Genomic DNA, 18,802 nt, shown 5'->3' with positions numbered 1-18,802 from the left:
TAACAAGGCTTGTAACCCAAAGGAGTCTAAACTGCTGGAGTCCACAGTGTCTTTTCATTTCCTTCCCTAGAGAAAGTCAGATGTGCGGCAAGGGATGGAGTCTTTGGGGAAAACATGTCTCAGAGCTCTGTTTGTTGTTATGTCTCTCATGCGATTCCTTTGTCACCTCCATTTGGGTGTCATCTGTCTTTCTTAACATCACTCTTGCTGTCAGGGGTGGGGATAGGGGCCGTGTGGGAAGTGTGCAAAGGAAGGGAATGAGGTTGCAGATGCTACAAATGTAGGAAGACTGCAGGGGGCGCCCAGGAGCTGACCCAATGCGGGAGCCAGTACCTGCCAAGCTGCTCCTGAGGCAACTGACTGAACCAGGCTGAGGTCAAGCAGCTTTGTCTCCAAATACTGTTCAGCCACAACACTTCCAACTACACAGTCAGTTGTGAGAACACATTCAAGCACATATATAAAACCAAGAGAGAAAACGCAAAAGGCTGGGATGCTGGAAAGAAACAAGCTCATTAGCCGGAGAAAGGGTGGCCATGAAAGGTCCAAATGCTGGAGAGAGGAAATGAAACAACAACCAGAGATTAGAAAGCAGCTTCCTCCAGCACTGGACTCAGGTGTCTTGCAGGGAAAAGAAGAGAAATGTGGAACGATGTAAAACTTAGTGCTTAAAATGTTGACTTCCGGGGAGGAGAGTGAAGAGCAAAGACCTAATTTGATGTAGAATCAAGAACATGTGAGGACGGCTAAAGCGGTGAGCGAGGATTAGAACTCAGGGATGCCATCTGGGCCGGGAATGAAATCCATGGCAATGGGGCATTCAAATCTGATTATTGTGTTTAATGGTGCCAAGCCAAAGAGAGTAATAAGACTTTATTTATAATTACCTATCTTTACATAGCTCGCTCTCTAGGTAGGGTAGAGCCACTGTCAGGCTGAGCAGGTGTTGTTTTGGGGATCTTTGTGGACACAGTGAAGATGAAGAGCCCCAGATTTCTGGAACAGAGGTAGGCTCCTTAACAGGAGGGAGGGTGTTTTCTTTCTCATCTCCACTGGGTCAGGCTAAGCAGTGAAGGCTATCCATGCTAGAGTGCTCCAGACAGCAGGTTTTTGACTTATGTTCAGGCATGACTAAAGAGAACTAATAGAATCCACTATCACTGTAACCTAAGCCAAAAGTCCACAATCTTTAGAGAGCATACAGACAAAAAACCATTGGATCATCAATAAATTGTGTTCCTCACCTCCTTCCTTTTCATAAATTAAAGTGTAGGGCTGAGGAGACAGTTAGCCCTAAGAAGAAAACATGAGGATCTGAGTTTAGATCCTCTGAGCCCACATAAACCTGCACGGCAGGATGTACCTGAAGCCATAGCGCTCCTACAGCAGAGTGGGAGGAAAGGCAGGAGAATGGCTGGAAGCTCTCAAGCCAGTTACCCTAGCACACACAGTGAGTGCAAACAGAGACCCTGTTTCACACAAAGTGGAAGGCTGGGACTGATACCCAAGCTTGTCCTCTGACCTCCACACTTACTTACATTGTGGCATGTGTGTGTCTGCACTTAAACCCACATACCTATCATACACACACACACACACACACACACTGCAATTTTTTTGTAATTTCAAAAGCAGAAAGTTACCCAACTATTTGCCAAGCAAGGTAACTCTAGGTCAACAAAGGGATTTCATAAGATAGATGAGTAAATCCAGAGGTCACAAGGGCCACCTGCAGAAGCAGAGAGCCAGAAACTACAGGACTACAGAGTTAGGGCAGGGAGTGGGGGAGTGGCCTGGGCATCTCTAAGGCTAGATTGTAACTACTGAATCAGCCAATACAGAACAATGTTAAACTATTGGTGCATAATGATAATAACAGTAGCAGGCACACAGAATGTTCTTACATGCCTTAGCGTGCCTTAGCTTATGTAACACAGCTGTCCCAACCAGGCAGACAGATTATCTTTTTTTTTAAATGTTTTATTGAGAGAAGGTCTCACTGTGTGATCTGGAACCCACTTCATAGAACAGGCTGGTCTTGAGGTCACAGAGCTCCAGGTGCCTCTGCCTCCTGAGCGCTGGGATTAAAGGCATGTGCCACCATGCTTAGCTCATTGTGTAGATACTGGAAAAATACAGGAAGTTGTTCAGTGAATCATGAGGGGAAAAAAAAAATACAAGGTAGAAGTCAAGAATTTTGTTCTTTTTTTATTCACTGCTCTTTTCCAGCCTGGCATGGGTTCAGGAATTATTTGCTGAAGTAGCCATTAGTGGATCCATGATCATGCAGGTGACACAGCAGGTCTGGGCTAAAAACTGAGATTTGCTGAATCAGGAAATAAGCACACTGTCCAAGGTACAGATACAGGATGAGGACTTTGTGTGTATCAACTGGAGTTGCATCTGCTTGATAAGCCCTGCCGTATCCTCCAGCCGGACTGTCTGAGTGAACACTCTCTAACCCGGATAAATGAAGTCAGCACTCCCCTAATGCTGAGAGGAAAATATTGGAGGGAAGGGAGAATGCAGACATGTATATGAACAAATACATTAAAATATTCAACAAACTGTGAACAAATTGGATCCATCAGTGAAAAAAAGACCTATCCATCAGGGCCATGTGGGGTGTGATCCAACTAGGCAACACTAGTTAAATATTTAAAAGTCTATTAATGTAATTCAGAACATCAGCAAGCTAATGAAGAATAAGAAAAGCGGTTAACAAAATCCAATACCCATCCACGACTAAAAACAACAACAACAAAACAACCACTAACCTCAGAACACTAAAGAAGAGGTGAATTTCCTCAATGGTTAAAAAAAAATTCTCGCCAGGCGTGGTGGCACACGCCTTTAATCCCAGCACTTGGGAGGCAGAGGCAGGCGAATTTCTGAGTTCGAGGCCAGCCTGATCTACAGAGTGAGTTCCAGGACAGCCAGGGCTGTCAGAGAAACCCTGTCTAGAAAAACCAAAAAAAAAAAAAAAAATTCTCCAAAATGTCTACAGACTCATCACTGTAATCAATGTACCATTCTGGTGGCAATATTAATGATGAAGAAAGATGTCTATATGGAGATGCAAACGTAAAAAGAATCTCTGGGCCCTCGCCTCACCTCTGGTGAGAACCTGAAGCTGCTTCAAAACATAAAACATGCCCCCCCTACATGAGCACACGCACATACATGCACAGCACACACACACACGTGTGCTCACACCCATGTACAGATGCACATGCTAATAATAAACTTATGATGTAAAACAGAACGGCTCTGACCAGAGTGTCGTGAAAAGGAGACTAGCTCTCTTGGCTGCTAAAAGGTAGGGTAGCACATCTGAGAGGGTAGGGGCTTCCGCGGGAATACACAGCAGAGCAGGGGGGAGGGGTCAGAAGACTGTGAAGCAAAGCAACCTACTGCTTAGATAGTTCACGCTAAGAAAGCTCGACAGTTTCCCAAGACTGAGAGCCTTGGGTAGGAATACTGAGAGCAACTGAGGTGCTCTCGCAGTATTCCTACCCTCGTCATGTCGTAAGTCCTGAAATAAGAAGATAAAGATTGGAAAGAAGGACAAAAGCTGACCTTGCTCATGGCACGCATGCTTTCCATGTGTAAAACATCTGAAGTATTAGACAGTCGCTTCCCAGAGTTACATGAGATTGATCCTGGTATGGTGGGCTATACTTCTTGGAATTAATAAAAAGTATAGCAAGGTCTCAGGATACAAGGCTGACAGGTGAATTCAGGGTACAAGGCTAAGAGACAGAGGTGAACTGCTTTCTTGTATGACAATAGTAAATTATTAGATTTGAAATAAAAATAATAATACTAACTACTGAAATAAAGAAGCAAAAAAGTAAAATATGTAGATATAAGTCTAAAAACGTAGGTTCTATGAGAGAAGAAACTAAACACTGGTTAATCAATCAAAGAAAATCTGAATAACTAAATAGGTAATCAATATTAATGAACTAGAAAACCCAGTAGTGTTAAACCGTCCATTTCCCCCAACTTGCTCTATAGAGTCAATAAAATCTTAATCAAAACTGCAACGAACTATTTTATGGAGATTGACATACCGATTAAAGTTTATAGTTAAGTGAGGAAAGATGGTTAGCAGGTAAAAGCACCGAGCCTGCCAACCTGAATTGGATCCCTAGGACCCACACAGTGGATGGGGAGAAGCAATTCCAGCACATTGTCCTCTTACTTCAACATGAAGTATGAGCACACCACCATCCATACACCACACACACACACACACACACACACACACACATTTAGCTTTTAATAAGTTTAAAACGCATAGACTATTCAACACAATATTGATAGAGAAGAATAAAGCCGGGTAACTCACATTTTCATCTTAACACTTACTTTAAAGCTATATAACAAAGAGAACATGGCATTAGTGAGAGGATAGAGTCATAGATCAATTACACAGAATCAATAACACAGAGATAAATCCATACCAGCACTGTCAAATATTCCTTTTCAATTTTTCTTTTAGATTTTTAAATTCTATTTTATGTGTGTGAGTGTTTTACTCTCATGCATGCCTGTGCACCATCTGTGTGACTGGTTCCCACAGAAGTCAGAAGAGGGCATAGGATGCCCTGCAACTGGAGTTATAGATGGTTATCAGTTGTCATGGGGATGCTAGGAATTAGACCCAGATCCTCTGCAAGAACAAAGGCTCTTAACTGCTGAGCCGTCTCTCCAGCCCCCAGTAAAGTACTCTCCACCAAGGAGCAAAGGCAGTTCAATGAAGAAGAATGTCTTTTCAACAAATTGGAACAGTTAGAATATATTTTAAAATGAACATAGGCATAGACTACACAGTTCACAAATGTCAACTCAAAACTGGCCATGAACCTAAATGTTAAATGCAAAACTATAAAGCCCCTTAGTGGGCAGTGATGGTGTAAGCCTGTAGTCCCAACACTTGGGAGGTGGGGGCCAGAGAATTAGGAGCTCAGGGGCATCATTTGGCTACTTAGTAAATTTCAAGCAAACCAGGGCTTCATCAGAACCTCTCTCAAAAAAAGCAAAAACAGCCAGTTGGTGGTAGCACACACCTTTAATTCCAGCACTCTGGAGGCAAAGTCAGGCCCAGATCTCTGGGTTCCAGGCTAGCCAGGTTACATAGTGTGACAAACAAACAAACAGCCAAAACAGCACAACAAAAGAAAAAGAGAGTTATCACATACTCCAGATTTGGTAGTACATGCCTTGAACCCCAGAACTGGGGTGAAAGATGAAGATGGGTCTCTGTGAGTTCAATTCCAGTCTGATTTACAAAGTGAGTTCCAAGACAGCCAGAGCTACAAAATAGAGAGTCCCTGTCTCAAAACAAACAAACAAACAATACAGACCATAACAATTATTGGCAAGGATACAAAGCAACAGAGCTGTCTCTGCTGTTGCTAGGGATGTTAAATGGCACAGAAACATTAGAACATACTGTGGCAGGTTTTATTCCAAAACTGAGAACAGTCTCCTTGTGTGTTAAAAATTTGTGTGCCCACCAAAACCTACACATAAATGTTTACAATAGCCCAATTTACAATTGCTCATACTATACACTGTCCCTTATTGGTGAACAGGTAAACTGTGGTTCATCTATACAATATCAAAGTGTTAAGAAATAAAAAGAACAATCAGAACATGAATAGACACTGATGAATTTAAATAGATATATGCAAATGAAAAGGTGACATATTCCATGGTTCCACTGTATGACATTCCAAAAAAGCAAAAGTATAGCAATGATTAAAAGGTTCACTGTTTATCAGGGGTTTAAGGAAAGGAGAAAGGTTGAACTTGGTATAACAATAATCCTTAGGTAGCGAGTCTACTATTCTGTATGATGATATAACTGTAGACACACAATACTATAACTGTGGACACACAATACTGCTCGATCTGGCATCTACAGATCGTTACAGCATAAACAGTAAGCCCTAACGTGTGCAATTCCAAAACAATCACGTAAATTTAACAGAGGAATTTCACAAGAAATGCTGAATGTGTCAAAGCAAACCAGCTGCACTGTACGTCTGTGAATCAACCTGACAGAAGGGGATGGCAGTAAAGGTGCTGCTTTAGGTAACTTCCGGTATGGCAGGGGTCTAAAAAATTAAAGGTGGGGGTGTTTGTACAGAGGCTGGATGTAGATGTAGTCCAGTGATGGAGACTGTATCTACTATTAGTGAGCCCCTAGAAGCAAACTCAAGCACCAAAGTAAACAAACTGCAAATAAGCACTGTACTCTAGTTGATAAAATGTTGCCCAACACTGGTTTGTATTAACCATTCTGTCACTATCACAATGTATACTTGAATTGGGAAAATTGGTAAGGAGATGGCAGATTAGATTTTACACATAAACAGGGATAAAACTAAATTGGTTCCTGTAATAATGGGTTACAGTTAGCAACACTGTGTTATTTTACTATAGATTCTCACATATAGAAACATACATGTATTAGAAGCAATGACACCCCCGTAGCAGCTAAAACACTAGACTTTGGTATCTCATACCAAAGGACTAATACAAGGACCAGTGCTCCTTGGAGAAAACACTGGTTCTAGGTGTGGGAGACTGGAGATGAACTTGGCGCATGTTTCAGTGTCAGAAAGCAATGGCACGGAGGAGCTAGAGAAAGTACCCAAGGAGCTGATCGGGTCTGCAACCCTATAGGTGGAGCAACAATATGAACTAACCAGTACCCAGGAGCTCGTATCTCTAGCTGCATATGTAGCAGAAGATGGCCTAATCGGCCATCAGTGGGAAGAGAGGCTTCTTGGACTTGCAAACTTTATATGCCCCAGTACAGGGGAATGCCAGAGCCAAGAAGTGGGAGTGGGTGAGTAGGGGAATGGGGTGGGGGAGGAGGGTATAGGGGAGTTTCGGGATAGCATTTGAAATGAAAATGAAGAAAATACCTAATAAAAAATTGGAAAAAGAAAAAAGAAAAAAAGAAAGCAATGGTACTGCCACAACGACCCCTGAACAAAAACCACACAAAGTGTATGTGGGTTTGGCCAGCGAGGGCATGCTGCAGAGAGCGCGGGCATGACGGCCAGCAGTGGAGCAAACTGAGCAGTAAAATGGAGTAGTACATTTAATTACACCCTAAAGAATGAAATACGTTTTTTGTTTGTTTGTTTGTTTGTTTGTTTGTTTTTTGAGACAGGGTTTCTCTGTGTAGTCCTGGCTGTCCTGGAACTCACTCTGTAGACCAGGCTGGCCTCAAACTCAGAAATCTGCCTGCCTCTGTCTCCCGAGTGCTGGGATTAAAGGCGTGAGCCACCACACCTGGCAAAATAAGTTTTCTTATAAATAAAAATATCTGTATTGTCATCTCAAATAATATTCAGCAAATAGATTATCAAGCACATAAATAAGAGAGGAGACAAATTTTCACGAAGAAGTCCAACTTGACTATGTGGACATTGTGTTCTCAAATAAGCGAACGTAACTCCCCATCATTAAATCCGACTCACACACCAGCAACATCCTTCAGAAAACTACTGGATGGAATGTAGGAGATGTACATTAGGTGGACAGAACTTACACACACCACTTCAGCTTGATGATCAGGGTCAACCTCAATAGCCACAAGCCATGTCAGCCTAGGTACCCTTAATTTGATGTGATAGAGACATTGCTGTACATCTTTGGCCTTCATCTCCTAAACCTACCAGCCTAGTCTAACCATCTGACATACATGAGATCTCCAGGTGTGACTGCCTGTTGTCTCACACTGGAGAGGCGGGGGCAGGAGTACTAGAGGTTCTACATCACTCTCAGCTATATTTAAGTTTGTGGCCAGCCTAGTTAGGCTACATAAAACTTTGTCTCAAAGCAAAAACTAAAACTAAAACTAAAACTAAAACTAAAACTAAAACTAAAACTAAAACTAAAACTAAAACTAAAACTAAAACTAAAACTAAAACTAAAACTAAAACTAAACAAAACAACAACAAACAAAATAAAACAAAACAAAAAACCCCAACACATTAGAAAGGTGCCAGGAAAGGAACAACTGAGAGATTAACCCAGGGGAACTTAGATGTGGTGACTTCGGAGCTTAGAAGATCTGGAGTGCCTCTATTGAACAGTATTATGTATAATATAATGCAAATTTAAAAAATAAACTAGAAGAGAGAATTTTGAATGTTTTCACCATGAAGAAATGTTAGCTGTTTAAGGAGATGTGTTTAAGCTGATTTTAAAATTACACAATGGATACATGTATCAGACATCACATGATACCCCTTAATAAGTATGTATGCTTTTACACAGTAGAAGAATAAGTTAGAAGCTCTTTTTATCAAGGTATGATGTATAAAATACACGATTCCTTAAAACCATCCCAATGATTAAAAACAGAAGGAACTATGAAGTGGTCAAGGGGAACTGAAGGAAATGGATGACAAATGTGAAGCTCTCTCCGGGATGGGATCCGGAAGAAGTGAGGAAATCAGAATTGAGTATGGACATTAGCAAGTGATAACACAAATATGTTCTATTAACTATAATGCAAGTATCATGTTATTCAACATGCTGGCCTGGGAAATGGATGTTGAATATATGCCAATTCTCTGTCAAACAGTTCTAGGCAAAGTAAGGCAGAGTGAGGAGAGTGCAGCATTAGCGATTCCCCAGGGAACCCCATTGCCTACCCAGCCCTTTCCCACCTTGCAGGGCAGGTGGCTGGCACAATGTCACCTTTTGATTCTACTGTGATTGCAGGCACAGTGTTTGGCCTGGTAGCAATAGACCGTTCTTTCACACCAAATGAGCTTCATGGTCTCTCCTTTTGCTGGTAGCTCTAGTCTCTCTGAACTTCATGATTCTGTGGGGAGGTCCGTCTTCAGGAAGTGCAGACTCACCACACCACTGACCTGCCCTAGTCCTATAACTAACTTGGATCAGGCATGAGCTCAGAGCTTAGGAGCTCTTTGAGAAAAAAGAACAGAGGAAAGGATTTTTCCCCTGCTGTCCTACTCCAAAACAGGATGGAGGGTGCGCTTTTCACTATCTTTCTGGGGCGAGCGGAGGGAGGGACCCTGGACATGTACAATCTAAACTGAACAGCACAGGGACTTGCAGGTGGACAGAGCTCTGACACAGAAGGGAAATCATGTCTAGGGGAATAGAATGATTGCACGAACCTTTGTGGGGCGGAGAGTGTCACCTTAGCGCGACTCCCAAGCTCAGAAAAATCCAGGGAATTCGAAGAACCCTTATAATTTTGTAGCAGAGGAACCGCTTGGACTTTAAAGTGGGAAGTGCCAGCTGCAGGAGAATGATTTTGGATTTGTGGCGCGTGCGCTCTGAAAAGGTAAAGGCTGGCAAGAGATTGGGGCTCTCTTTAGAAAGGGTAGATGAGGACCAGGACCCCATAGCCTACACAAAGGGAGAAGCGAAACAGCCTGAAACTGGCATCACCTTCTCCAAAAGGTGCCAAGAGCTCCCGGGGAGTTGCCAGACAAAGTCAGCGGGCCGGTGCGCCTGCCGCGCCCTGTGCTCTCCAGCTTTACGCACGGGTTAGCTCGCCTTTTGGCATCACGAAGGAAGCAGGGAGGAACTTCAACCACCACTACTAAGGATAGAACTTTTACCACAACCACAGGCCCCTAAACCAGGAGCTCCCCAAAGGCAGGAGCCAACGATCCAGGCTCTACATCCAGGTGAGGAAGGAGCTGGAATGGCCTTGGCTGGCCCAGGAGAGGGGCGCACAGCCTCGTTGGCGTGCGACAAGACCTCTGAGTTAATGTATAATTGTGAGCAGATGGCGGGGGCTGGCAGCAGCCTGGGGGCTGGGCACAGCTAATGAGGGACAATTAGCCCCAAACCCGGTGGGGGCAGTTAGGAGAGTCAGACAGTGAAGGCAGATATTTGCTCCTCAAACAGTCTGGCGCGTTGGGCAGAGGGCTGAGTGACTGAGCCTTTGGGCTTGCTAGGCCCCCCGCCAGGGCCCTTTCCCCCTTTTCCCTCTCCCTATCACCTCTGGGTCGAAAGCTTCTGTTTGTTCAGCCCCGAGAGCCTGTTGTAAAGACTGAGAGAGAGGGTAGTTTATGGGGGAAATCGCTGCCACCACCATCTGCCAGGGCTTGCCTTTTCTCCCCCCCTAACACCCCTACGTACACCCTCAGGCAGCTGTCTATAGGAAAAGAACTGTCAGGGCATGAGCCTTGAGCTGCAAGATGCAAGGACAGATCTAAAGAAAGGAATAAGGCAGGAGACCAAAAGCAGGGTTACCCTCTTCTTAGGGGACCTCCTTTCACCAGTCATAGCTAAGTAGACTGCGGAGCAGCCCCCAGCTGCCCCTGGTGGAAGGGCTCTCCCTGCATTAGGGCCCGTGCTGTCCTGCCCATGGTGCTGAAACTATCTGTTGCAGTCTTCCCTCTGCGCCAGCGGCTCTGGCTCAGCCTGAAGATGCTGGAGCAGACTGGAAGGGGAATGGAGTATGTGTCAGGGTAAGACTGAAGACCCATTTCTGTGATACACTTGGCTTCGGAAGACAACAGTTTCTAATTCCAAGATCCAGGTGTTCATGTTGAATACCCACTTCTCCATTACTAAACCCAAAGCAATGAGATCTACTGTTCTCTGACTTCTAGGTCTGGTCTTAACGCCTCAGTAAATCAGGGTTGCTTACCTGAGCCTCACTTCTGTGACCGGGTTACAGATTCTGAGATATACAATGGACCCACAAGGCTTTCCACATCTACTCCTTCACACCCTTACAAGCATCTATTGAACCTCGTCTGCAATAGCAACAAGGTTTCCAACCACTGTGGTCCACGCTCACTTCCAGCACCCTACCCTACCCAGACACTGGTTTTCTCACCCTTGCAATGGCCCAGACAATCTGAGGTGTCTTTTGTTCAAACAACAGTATCAGTTTTTAATCTAAATGTACCAAATCCCAAGTAAAATGGATGGAGTCTGAAAATATCCAGAGATGGAAGAGAGAAGATGTGTGTGTGTGTGTCCTTAGAAACATGCATTTCTAGTCATCCTCAGACACGAATTCCCACCCACTCCTCCCACGGTTGGTGTCCTGAAGTTCAGGATAGCCCTATTTCCAGGCAAGAACTCACCTCGTGTCATTTCAGTCAAGGAATCAACAGGAGGATAGATGGGAATCCTCTCTGGAGACAACTGATTTATGTGACACTCTTCTCCATCCATTCTCCTTCTCTTGAGGTTCTAGAAGCCAACTCAGTCTGTACTCAATTTGGCTACATATCATTTATCTTTTGTAATAATACACACATGATCTGGGGGTTGACTTAAAAGCTCAGATGTGTGCATGATGGCTGGGAAACGATATCAGTACTCCTGGAATATTCTTTTGTGTTTTGATGCATGGGAAACTTTGGATACATAGTCTGAAGTGCCTCATCTTCCATGTTCCTCATTCCTTCCAAGAACACTGGCCCATGCTTGAGTACATTCTGGATTGAGAGAGCCTGTCTGAATGCCTCTATACTTCCTTCAGGGTAGAGCCACAAGGTGGACTCTGAAGCCCCGCAGAAGGACACAGCCGGTCACTGGCTGTGGGTTACCCTGCCTCAGGGCCAGTGTCAGCCAGCCCCATGCACACTTCCCTCCTCCTCCTCCTCCTCCTCCTCCTCCTCCTCCTCCTCCTCCTCCTCTGCTCATGGCCTGTGACATCACTGGCTACTCCCAGAAGGCTGCCCTCTGCTCCTGAGTGAAGGCTCTGTGAAGCTCTGGACCCCCTGGCAGGACTGAAGCAGCTGGAGGCTGTTACAAGACCAGACCACCAGCAAACCCTGGAGCCTGCACAGGACCCTGAGACCTCTTCCTGGAATTCCCACCTTTTTTCCTCCATCCAGGTAGCTCACCAGCAGGCTCATTGTCTTCTCTGTCTTCCATACTATCCCCATGTCTTTGTGTGGCCAGACTCAACTTTCTCCCTCCTCTGTCTTTACAGCTATGCACTTTCCTGCTCTTCCAACCCCTTAACCTATTTTTTCATCTATTGAGTGTCAGGCTTTTTTTTTTTCTGACAAGTTATCATGTATACTGGTGCCATGTGGGAGGCTACTGGAAACAGGGTTTCTGTGAGTTTCTGTTTGTGGGCATGATTCATTGGGGTTTGGAGGGTTTTTGTTTTGTTTTTTAGATTTGGATATTGAACCTGTGTTTCACAGTGACTTTGACCCTTGGTTACTTGGGAAGATAAACCCTTGTGAAGGATTCAGGACTAGGCTGGTAGTCTCAGCCTGTATCCTCTACCCTTCACATTCCTAGCACAACCTTCCTCCCTCCATTTCTTTAATAGCAAGTATGAAGCAGGAATGGGAACATAGAAATAGAGTCTCATGCTCAGTAGCCAGAGATGCTTACCTCTAGCAGCAATGGGCTTCTGAAACTCGAGCTTTATTCTCTGAGAGGGTGGACTTGATTTATGTTAACCCCAAACGATGCCTTTTTTTTTTTTTTTTTTTTTTAGAAAAAAATTCAACTTTCTTACTGAGTTTCTGGAATGCTAAGAGATGAAAGGGGCATGTCTCTAGATGCTTAAAAACAAACAAATAATAGGCACTTTAGTTACTAGATTCAATGGGCTCTGGAGTCTTGGTGTTTCATTCCTGATAATTTCCTCTTCCTTGTACATTGAAAAGGAAAGAGTCCTATCAAGGATTCGGGTTTGGCTGATGTTCTAACCCTGCTCGCTCTCTGGGCACAACTTAACTCTTTACATGCTCAGCATGCTAAGCTTGCCTCTGTCTCTTTTTTTCTTCTTTCTCACTTCTTTCCAAACCAACAAATGTTCTCGTGTTTAATGCCCTATTCACTAAGTAATTGCTGTGGAGTTAACTGAGCCAAGACAGCGTAGTTATTTCAGGAAAGCTCCATGGATAAAGCTGTCCCCTGGAGTTACCTACAGCTCTGCCAAGATTCCAGGCATGAAGGGAGACAGCTTCAACTCCTCTTAGTTGCTGATGAAAGCAGAAAAGACATGACTGTGGCGGCTACGCGCAGACTCTTCTTGTGCTCAAGATGGCTTCGGCTCCCATAAACAGATAGCATCCCTTTCTTTCAAAATGCTGTCAGGAAATGTTAGCAAAATATGCAATGCCTGGAAGGTAGCCCTTGAAAATGAAATTTCACTGTGATATCTAGACTTCTTCAATGTTCAAGAGAATCAACAGCTCCAGTGAGTTTAGAAACTGCTAGGAGGTGTGTGTCCTAGAGAAGTCATCACCTTAGGCTTTGTGTACCTCTTTCCAATGGGTGGGACCAATGCCCAGGACCTGAGGTATTACTGAGCCCCAGATTCTGCCCCCAAGAGTTTCCTGGAGAACACAGAAAACAAGAGTCTGGATTTCCTTGAAGTGCTTTGAAGAAAGTGTTTGACTGATACTTGGGAAAACTGGACTCGGGACTGTCCAACAGTGAAACCTGAACTTGAGAACTCTGAGCTCAAGAGTCTCTGGCTCAAGAGTGTCAACCAGGGACTGAGAAGGTTTATGATGGGCCAGATGTCAAGTTGCCCACTTGAGGAAGAAAAATACTGAGTACTGAGAAGAATGATCCCTTCTGCTTCTCTGCCCCTCTTTAACAGATAGGTAGGGAATTATTTTCTACATCCCTTCCACTTCCTTATCAGGATATGGAAAAAGATACAATCCTCAGCTGCCTCTGTGATGTTAGTGCATAGAACTTAAGGATACATTAATGCTTTAGCGTTAGCCAGCCTACAGACACCCTGTCATGAACATTCCATCCCATGACCATTTCAAGAGGCCACGTGTAACCCTCTATTGTTGCAGAACCAGTCCCAAAGAGAAACTTCCAGAAGGAGCTCTCCGTTTTCAGTTTGCCAGTTGGCTTCCTGTCCTTCTGTGAGGAGTACCAGTGTGAAGCATGCAGCAGGACGGTAAGAGGTCTGGGAGAAGTTGAAAGAGGATAGAAGGATCCAGAGATAGAACACTGCCCTTGGGTCTTGGCTTCCACCAACACAATGTCATTTGTCCTTAGCCAGTGCCCTAAGTTAATTTTTCTCCAGTATCTCCCTCTATGCTTTACTCTGCTACCTATTGGATTAGGAGATAGCCAGCTCCCCCCCCCAAAAGTGGTTTGTTCTGGGGACCCTGGAAAAAGGTGGGCACGTCTCAGAAAAAAGTCATACTGTATGGTGGCTGACCAGGCTGCAAGACCAGAGAAACCTTCTGCCACAGTGGGTGGGAACCTGGACAGAGGCAGTGTGTTGACACTTATCTCTCATACCTAGGACTCAGCAGTGTGAATCAGCTAGGGGGACTCTTTGTGAATGGCCGGCCCCTTCCTCTGGACACCAGGCAGCAGATTGTGCAGCTAGCAATAAGAGGGATGCGACCCTGTGACATTTCACGGAGCCTTAAGGTAGTGCCAAACCCATTATTCGGTGATGGAGACAAGAACCAGGCATCAAGGACCTCTCTTAAGGCAGCAGCGTGGGGTTGGGCTCGCAGGGTTTCCTCCTAGAAGACCCTCTTAGAGGTGGGAAGGGGGAGTTTTAGGTGCCCAACAATGAGATGAGCCTCTCAATTCTATGGCTTGGTTCATCAAGGCTCACTTTGCTTTGTAGCTTCCTTCTGTCCCGGGAAGGCTCACTTACCTTCTGCCCATCATATCTCCTGTGTCCTGTTCTTACTTCTCACCACACTCAGGTATCTAATGGCTGTGTGAGCAAGATCCTAGGACGCTACTACCGCACAGGTGTCTTGGAACCCAAGTGTATTGGGGGAAGCAAACCACGTCTGGCCACACCTGCTGTGGTGGCTCGAATTGCCCAGCTAAAGGATGAGTACCCTGCTCTTTTTGCCTGGGAGATCCAACACCAGCTTTGCACTGAAGGGCTTTGTACCCAGGACAAGGCTCCCAGTGTAAGTGCCCTCTCCCTACCCTGGGGTTTGCAAGTCTGGGGGAGAAGATCCCCCTTTCCTTAGCGATTTGAGTATCTCAAGCTGGAGTTAAGGGAAGCTGGAATTAACCTTTGATTCATAAATGTATCTTCTGAAATGTGATGGTGGTCAGGAGCTGAGGAGGAGGTATGGGACAGGGGAGTGCGTCAAGCTGCTACTCTGGGGAAAGGATCTCTATAGGATGCGATCTAGACCTATATCCCATCTTCCCAATGTGTACCCCAACACCCCAGGTGTCCTCTATCAATCGAGTACTTCGGGCACTTCAGGAAGACCAGAGCTTGCACTGGACTCAACTCAGATCACCAGGTGGGTCTTAGAGTTGTCGCCAGAGATAATCAGAGCCAAATTTCTTAGCATTTTATAGTTCTTCCTTCTGCCAATCTTGAGTTCTCATTGTTTTGTGAATCACCCTCTCAACGATCTCTTAAGAAGGGTCCAGCATGTGCCTTTAATATCTCTTGGTAGACTATGGAAGTTCAGGAAAATGAAATCACTTGCTCAGACGTCAGCCAGTTGTTGACATGTCTTGGACAGGGCCTACATCCCCTAACTCCTAGATTCAGTCTCTGCTAAGAGCTAGGCTAGGCTGGGCCTTTCGTACTCTTCCTCTGCTTCCTATTTAGCTTCTCAGAACTTCCTCCATGTTCTATGGGGTCATTCAAACCTGGAGCAACTCTATTTTTCCCTAAGTAGTGTCATGCTACTGACTACACTGAATAGCCAATGTCAAGGAACTTCATATCCCGCTAGCTCGGCTCTGCTTCTGTGCCTGTGCTGTTATCACATGAGAGACCCTGTGTAACCAGAAAGGTCAGCTCCACAAAGGCCCTAAGACATTGTCCTCCTTTGCAGCTGTGTTGGCTCCAGTTCTTCCCAGTCCCCACAGTAACTGTGGGGCTCCCCGAGGTCCCCACCCAGGAACCAGCCACAGGAATCGGACTATCTTCTCCCCGGGACAAGCCGAGGCACTGGAGAAAGGTGCTGGACTTGGGTAGACAGTGGGAAAGATGCTGCTGGTATGGTGGCAAGGCAACAAACAGTCTTGAGACTTATGGGTGAAGGCTGACAGGGTCCAGGCTGTGGGTGGCTTGACCTTGGGAAGACGGGTTATTTAGGCTTTTAAGAAGTAGGGAGTGGGGACTGACAAGGAGACCATTCCTTACTCCTTCCCTTACCCTCACTGTGAGAGCCTCTGTCTCTACAGAGTTTCAGCGTGGGCAGTATCCAGATTCAGTGGCCCGTGGGAAGCTGGCTGCTGCCACCTCTCTGCCTGAAGACACGGTGAGGGTGAGTGAGCACTGGGACACAGTGTGAGGGTCTGTAAAGGAGACGAATGTATACTGACCAGGTGATCAGGGCTTTAGATCTGTGGAGGTAGAGATGGCAGCAGAGGGTGAAAAACTTGAGAGAGAGAGAGAGAGAGAGAGAGAGAGAGAGAGAGAGAGAGAGAGAGAGAGAGAGAGAGAGAGAGAGAGATGAAATCCTCCTTGCTTTCTGTCAATTGCTCTTTTCTCTTCTTTTTGGTGAAGAAAAGGACAGAGAGCAACGGCCCAAGCCGGGGGTGAGGGTGTGAGAATGGAGGAAAGCTCTACTTTCTGAGTCCAGGTCAGGGACACAGGGTAAGAGCAGCTGATGCCAGGTGGCTGAAAACACAGCTAGTGACAGTCCCCGTTCTTTCTCAGGTTTGGTTTTCTAACAGAAGAGCCAAATGGCGCAGGCAAGAGAAGCTGAAATGGGAAGCACAGCTGCCAGGTGATTTCTGTGCACATCTATCCATCCATCCGTCCATCCATCCATCCATCCATCCATCCATCCATCCATCCATCCATCTACATCTATCAACTGTCTGTCTGTCTGTCTATCCACCCATCCATCCATATTTACATAGCATTCCTCACGTGTCTTGCTTTGTGCTCGATCCTGGGCACACAGAGATCCTGTTCTTAAAGGCTGCTCTGACCCCAGAATCATCCCTTGGACTTAATCATTATTTCTAGTTTCCTAAGGCCCCGTTTTGGGAAGAAGACAGTCTAAGTTTGTGACATCTCCCTCTTCTAAACTCTGCAAGAAGTTGCAACCTTTCCTGGAACCTCTGTCTTTTACTACAACCCAGGTCCCCTTACCTATTTCTTCCTCTGAGTGGATTCACCCTCGCCTTATAGGTGCTTCCCAGGACCTGACAGTACCAAAAAATTCTCCAGGGATCATCTCTGCACAGGTAATTGGGAGGAGAGGGGCAGTTTATGAGCTGGGAAGACTGATATCTCATGGCCTCTCCTACTTCTGGTGAAGGCATAGGTAAAACCCATGGACAGCCAACACTTGCACGGTGAATTTCTACAAAGTGCTATCCCCTGGACTCCTATGTGAATGGCATCCTATTCTGGGGTGTAGGACATTGTCCAGGGATGAGGCAGGTGGTCTTGCGGGTCATTCAGTCCTCTTACCGAGGCTTTCCAAATAGGGAGGCTCACTAGAAGTTGAGGGTGTCCTCTTGCTTTCTCTAGCAGTCCCCCGGCAGTGTACCCTCAGCTGCCTTGCCTGTGCTGGAACCATTGAGTCCTTCCTTCTGTCAGCTATGCTGTGGGACAGCACCAGGCAGATGTTCCAGTGACACCTCATCCCAGGCCTATCTCCAACCCTACTGGGGTAAGAATTAAGAACGGGTCTCAATCCTACAGGGGATACCAGAGGAATCTCTCAAAACAGCTTCCCTCATTCCTTGGATCACTTTTTTTTTTTTTTTTAAGATTTATTTATTTATTTATTTACTATATGTAAGTACACTGTAGCTGTCTTCAGACACACCAGAAGAGGGTATCAGATCTCATTACGGGTGGTTGTGAGCCACCATGTGGTTGCTGGGATTTGAACTTCGGACCTTCGGAAGAGCAGTCGGGTGCTCTTACCCACTGAGCCATCTCACCAGCCCTTGGATCACTTTTAAAGCTGGGGAATCTACAGTAGATCTGGTCCCTGCAGATGGTAAAGGAAATGGTATTGAGATCTGAGTGTGTATGTATACCTGTAGGCAATTGTCTCAGCCTCAGAGACTTTAAGATGTCTCTAGGACCAATAAGCCCAGCTCGGGTGCCAGTGAGATGACTCAGCAAGTAAAAGTGCTCCTTACTGAGCCCGATGAGCTGAATTTGATCCCAGAAGCTCACATGGTCGATGGAGAGAATCAACTCCAACAAGTTGTCCTCTGAGCTCCACATGTGTGCTGTGGCTCATGTTTGGGTGCATAAATGCATTGAACACACAAATAGTGGATAAATTAATGCGTGTGTGTGTGTAAGCCCAAGTTCCGCTTCTTGTGCACATGCAGGCATGCATTTGCACACACACATATACACCCATAGTGAATAAATTAGTGGGGGAGAAACCCAAGCTGCCCTGAGCCCTGCATGGTGTTACTCCCATTCTCACCTTTGCTCTTTCCTGCCCCTAGCCCTGTCATTAGCCTTAGTGCCACCCCAGCCCTAACCCATCTGGCACTGCACTGTTGGGAGACTTGGACCAAGGTAAGAGGCCCTGAGATGGGTAGGATCTGACGCCACTATTTCCTCCCGACAGACTGCCAATCCCTCCTTCCTGTGGCTTCCTCCTCATATGTGGAATTTGCCTGGCCCTGCCTCACCACCCATCCTGTGCATCATCTGATTGGAGGCCCAGGACAAGTGCCATCAACCCATTGCTCAAACTGGCCATAAGAGGCCTCTATTTGACAGTAATAAAAACCTTTTCTTAGATGTTAGTAATAGTTCTTGCTATTTATCATTCTTTCCTCATGAACACCAGTGTACCTCTGTCTGTCTGCCTGTCTGTCTGTACCTATCTACTATCTA

The 18,802-nt window shown here is 45.5% G+C and overlaps 1 protein-coding gene across 3 annotated transcripts, besides 7 other annotated features; it reads left to right on the top strand.

Moving 5' to 3' along the window:
• Window positions 9,237–11,777: a promoter, noted in NCBI's record as "EcoRI/PvuII fragment for -2488 promoter". NCBI's record gives the evidence for it as "EXISTENCE:reporter gene assay evidence [ECO:0000049][PMID:11162892]".
• Window positions 9,481–10,387: a promoter, noted in NCBI's record as "0.9 kb SmaI/NcoI fragment". NCBI's record gives its function as "drives expression in the pancreas" and the evidence as "EXISTENCE:transgenic organism evidence [ECO:0001131][PMID:11118882]".
• Window positions 9,654–10,032: an enhancer, noted in NCBI's record as "SstI/HindIII F7 fragment". NCBI's record gives its function as "enhancer in pancreatic beta cell lines" and the evidence as "EXISTENCE:reporter gene assay evidence [ECO:0000049][PMID:11162892]".
• Window positions 9,771–9,865: an enhancer, noted in NCBI's record as "F10 fragment for core enhancer". NCBI's record gives the evidence for it as "EXISTENCE:reporter gene assay evidence [ECO:0000049][PMID:11162892]".
• Window positions 9,772–10,188: an enhancer, noted in NCBI's record as "0.4 kb fragment". NCBI's record gives its function as "enhancer in pancreas" and the evidence as "EXISTENCE:transgenic organism evidence [ECO:0001131][PMID:14648838]".
• Window positions 10,367–10,402: a protein binding site, noted in NCBI's record as "neuron-restrictive silencer element (NRSE)". NCBI's record gives its function as "negative regulation of transcription" and the evidence as "EXISTENCE:protein binding evidence [ECO:0000024][PMID:12829700]".
• Window positions 11,587–11,777: a promoter, noted in NCBI's record as "Bsu36I/PvuII fragment for -135 promoter". NCBI's record gives the evidence for it as "EXISTENCE:reporter gene assay evidence [ECO:0000049][PMID:11162892]".
• Window positions 11,705–18,711, top strand: Pax4 (paired box 4). 3 transcript variants are annotated; one of them, NM_001159926.1, is made up of 11 exons: window positions 11,705–11,873; window positions 13,818–13,924; window positions 14,279–14,409; window positions 14,697–14,912; window positions 15,185–15,260; window positions 15,807–15,932; window positions 16,159–16,241; window positions 16,637–16,706; window positions 17,156–17,172; window positions 17,465–17,603; window positions 18,531–18,711. In NM_001159926.1, the coding sequence occupies exons 2-11, from the start codon at window positions 13,912–13,914 to the stop codon at window positions 18,665–18,667; spliced, it is 1,008 nt and encodes a 335-aa protein (NP_001153398.1). In that variant the 5' UTR covers window positions 11,705–11,873; window positions 13,818–13,911; the 3' UTR covers window positions 18,668–18,711. The 3 variants fall into 3 exon arrangements, with proteins under 3 accessions (NP_001153398.1, NP_001153397.1, NP_035168.1); NM_001159925.1 differs by having other exon boundaries at window positions 17,462–17,603; NM_011038.2 differs by having other exon boundaries at window positions 17,117–17,172; window positions 17,462–17,603.
• The last annotated feature ends 91 nt before the right edge of the window (window positions 18,712–18,802 follow it).

Source organism: Mus musculus, chromosome 6 (assembly GCF_000001635.26).
Source record: "Mus musculus strain C57BL/6J chromosome 6, GRCm38.p6 C57BL/6J".
NCBI classification, from domain to species: Eukaryota; Metazoa; Chordata; class Mammalia; order Rodentia; family Muridae; genus Mus; species Mus musculus.
This window is presented reverse-complemented; position numbering and strand designations above follow the sequence as displayed.

What these genes read in the sequence shown, in the direction of transcription:
- Pax4 (NM_011038.2), top strand. An exon ending in ACATTTCACGGAGCCTTAAG is followed by an intron (nt 14,410 to 14,696) that starts GTAGTGCCAAAC and finishes CACCACACTCAG; the next exon opens with GTATCTAATGGCTGTGTGAG. An exon ending in GACTCAACTCAGATCACCAG is followed by an intron (nt 15,261 to 15,806) that starts GTGGGTCTTAGA and finishes CCTCCTTTGCAG; the next exon opens with CTGTGTTGGCTCCAGTTCTT.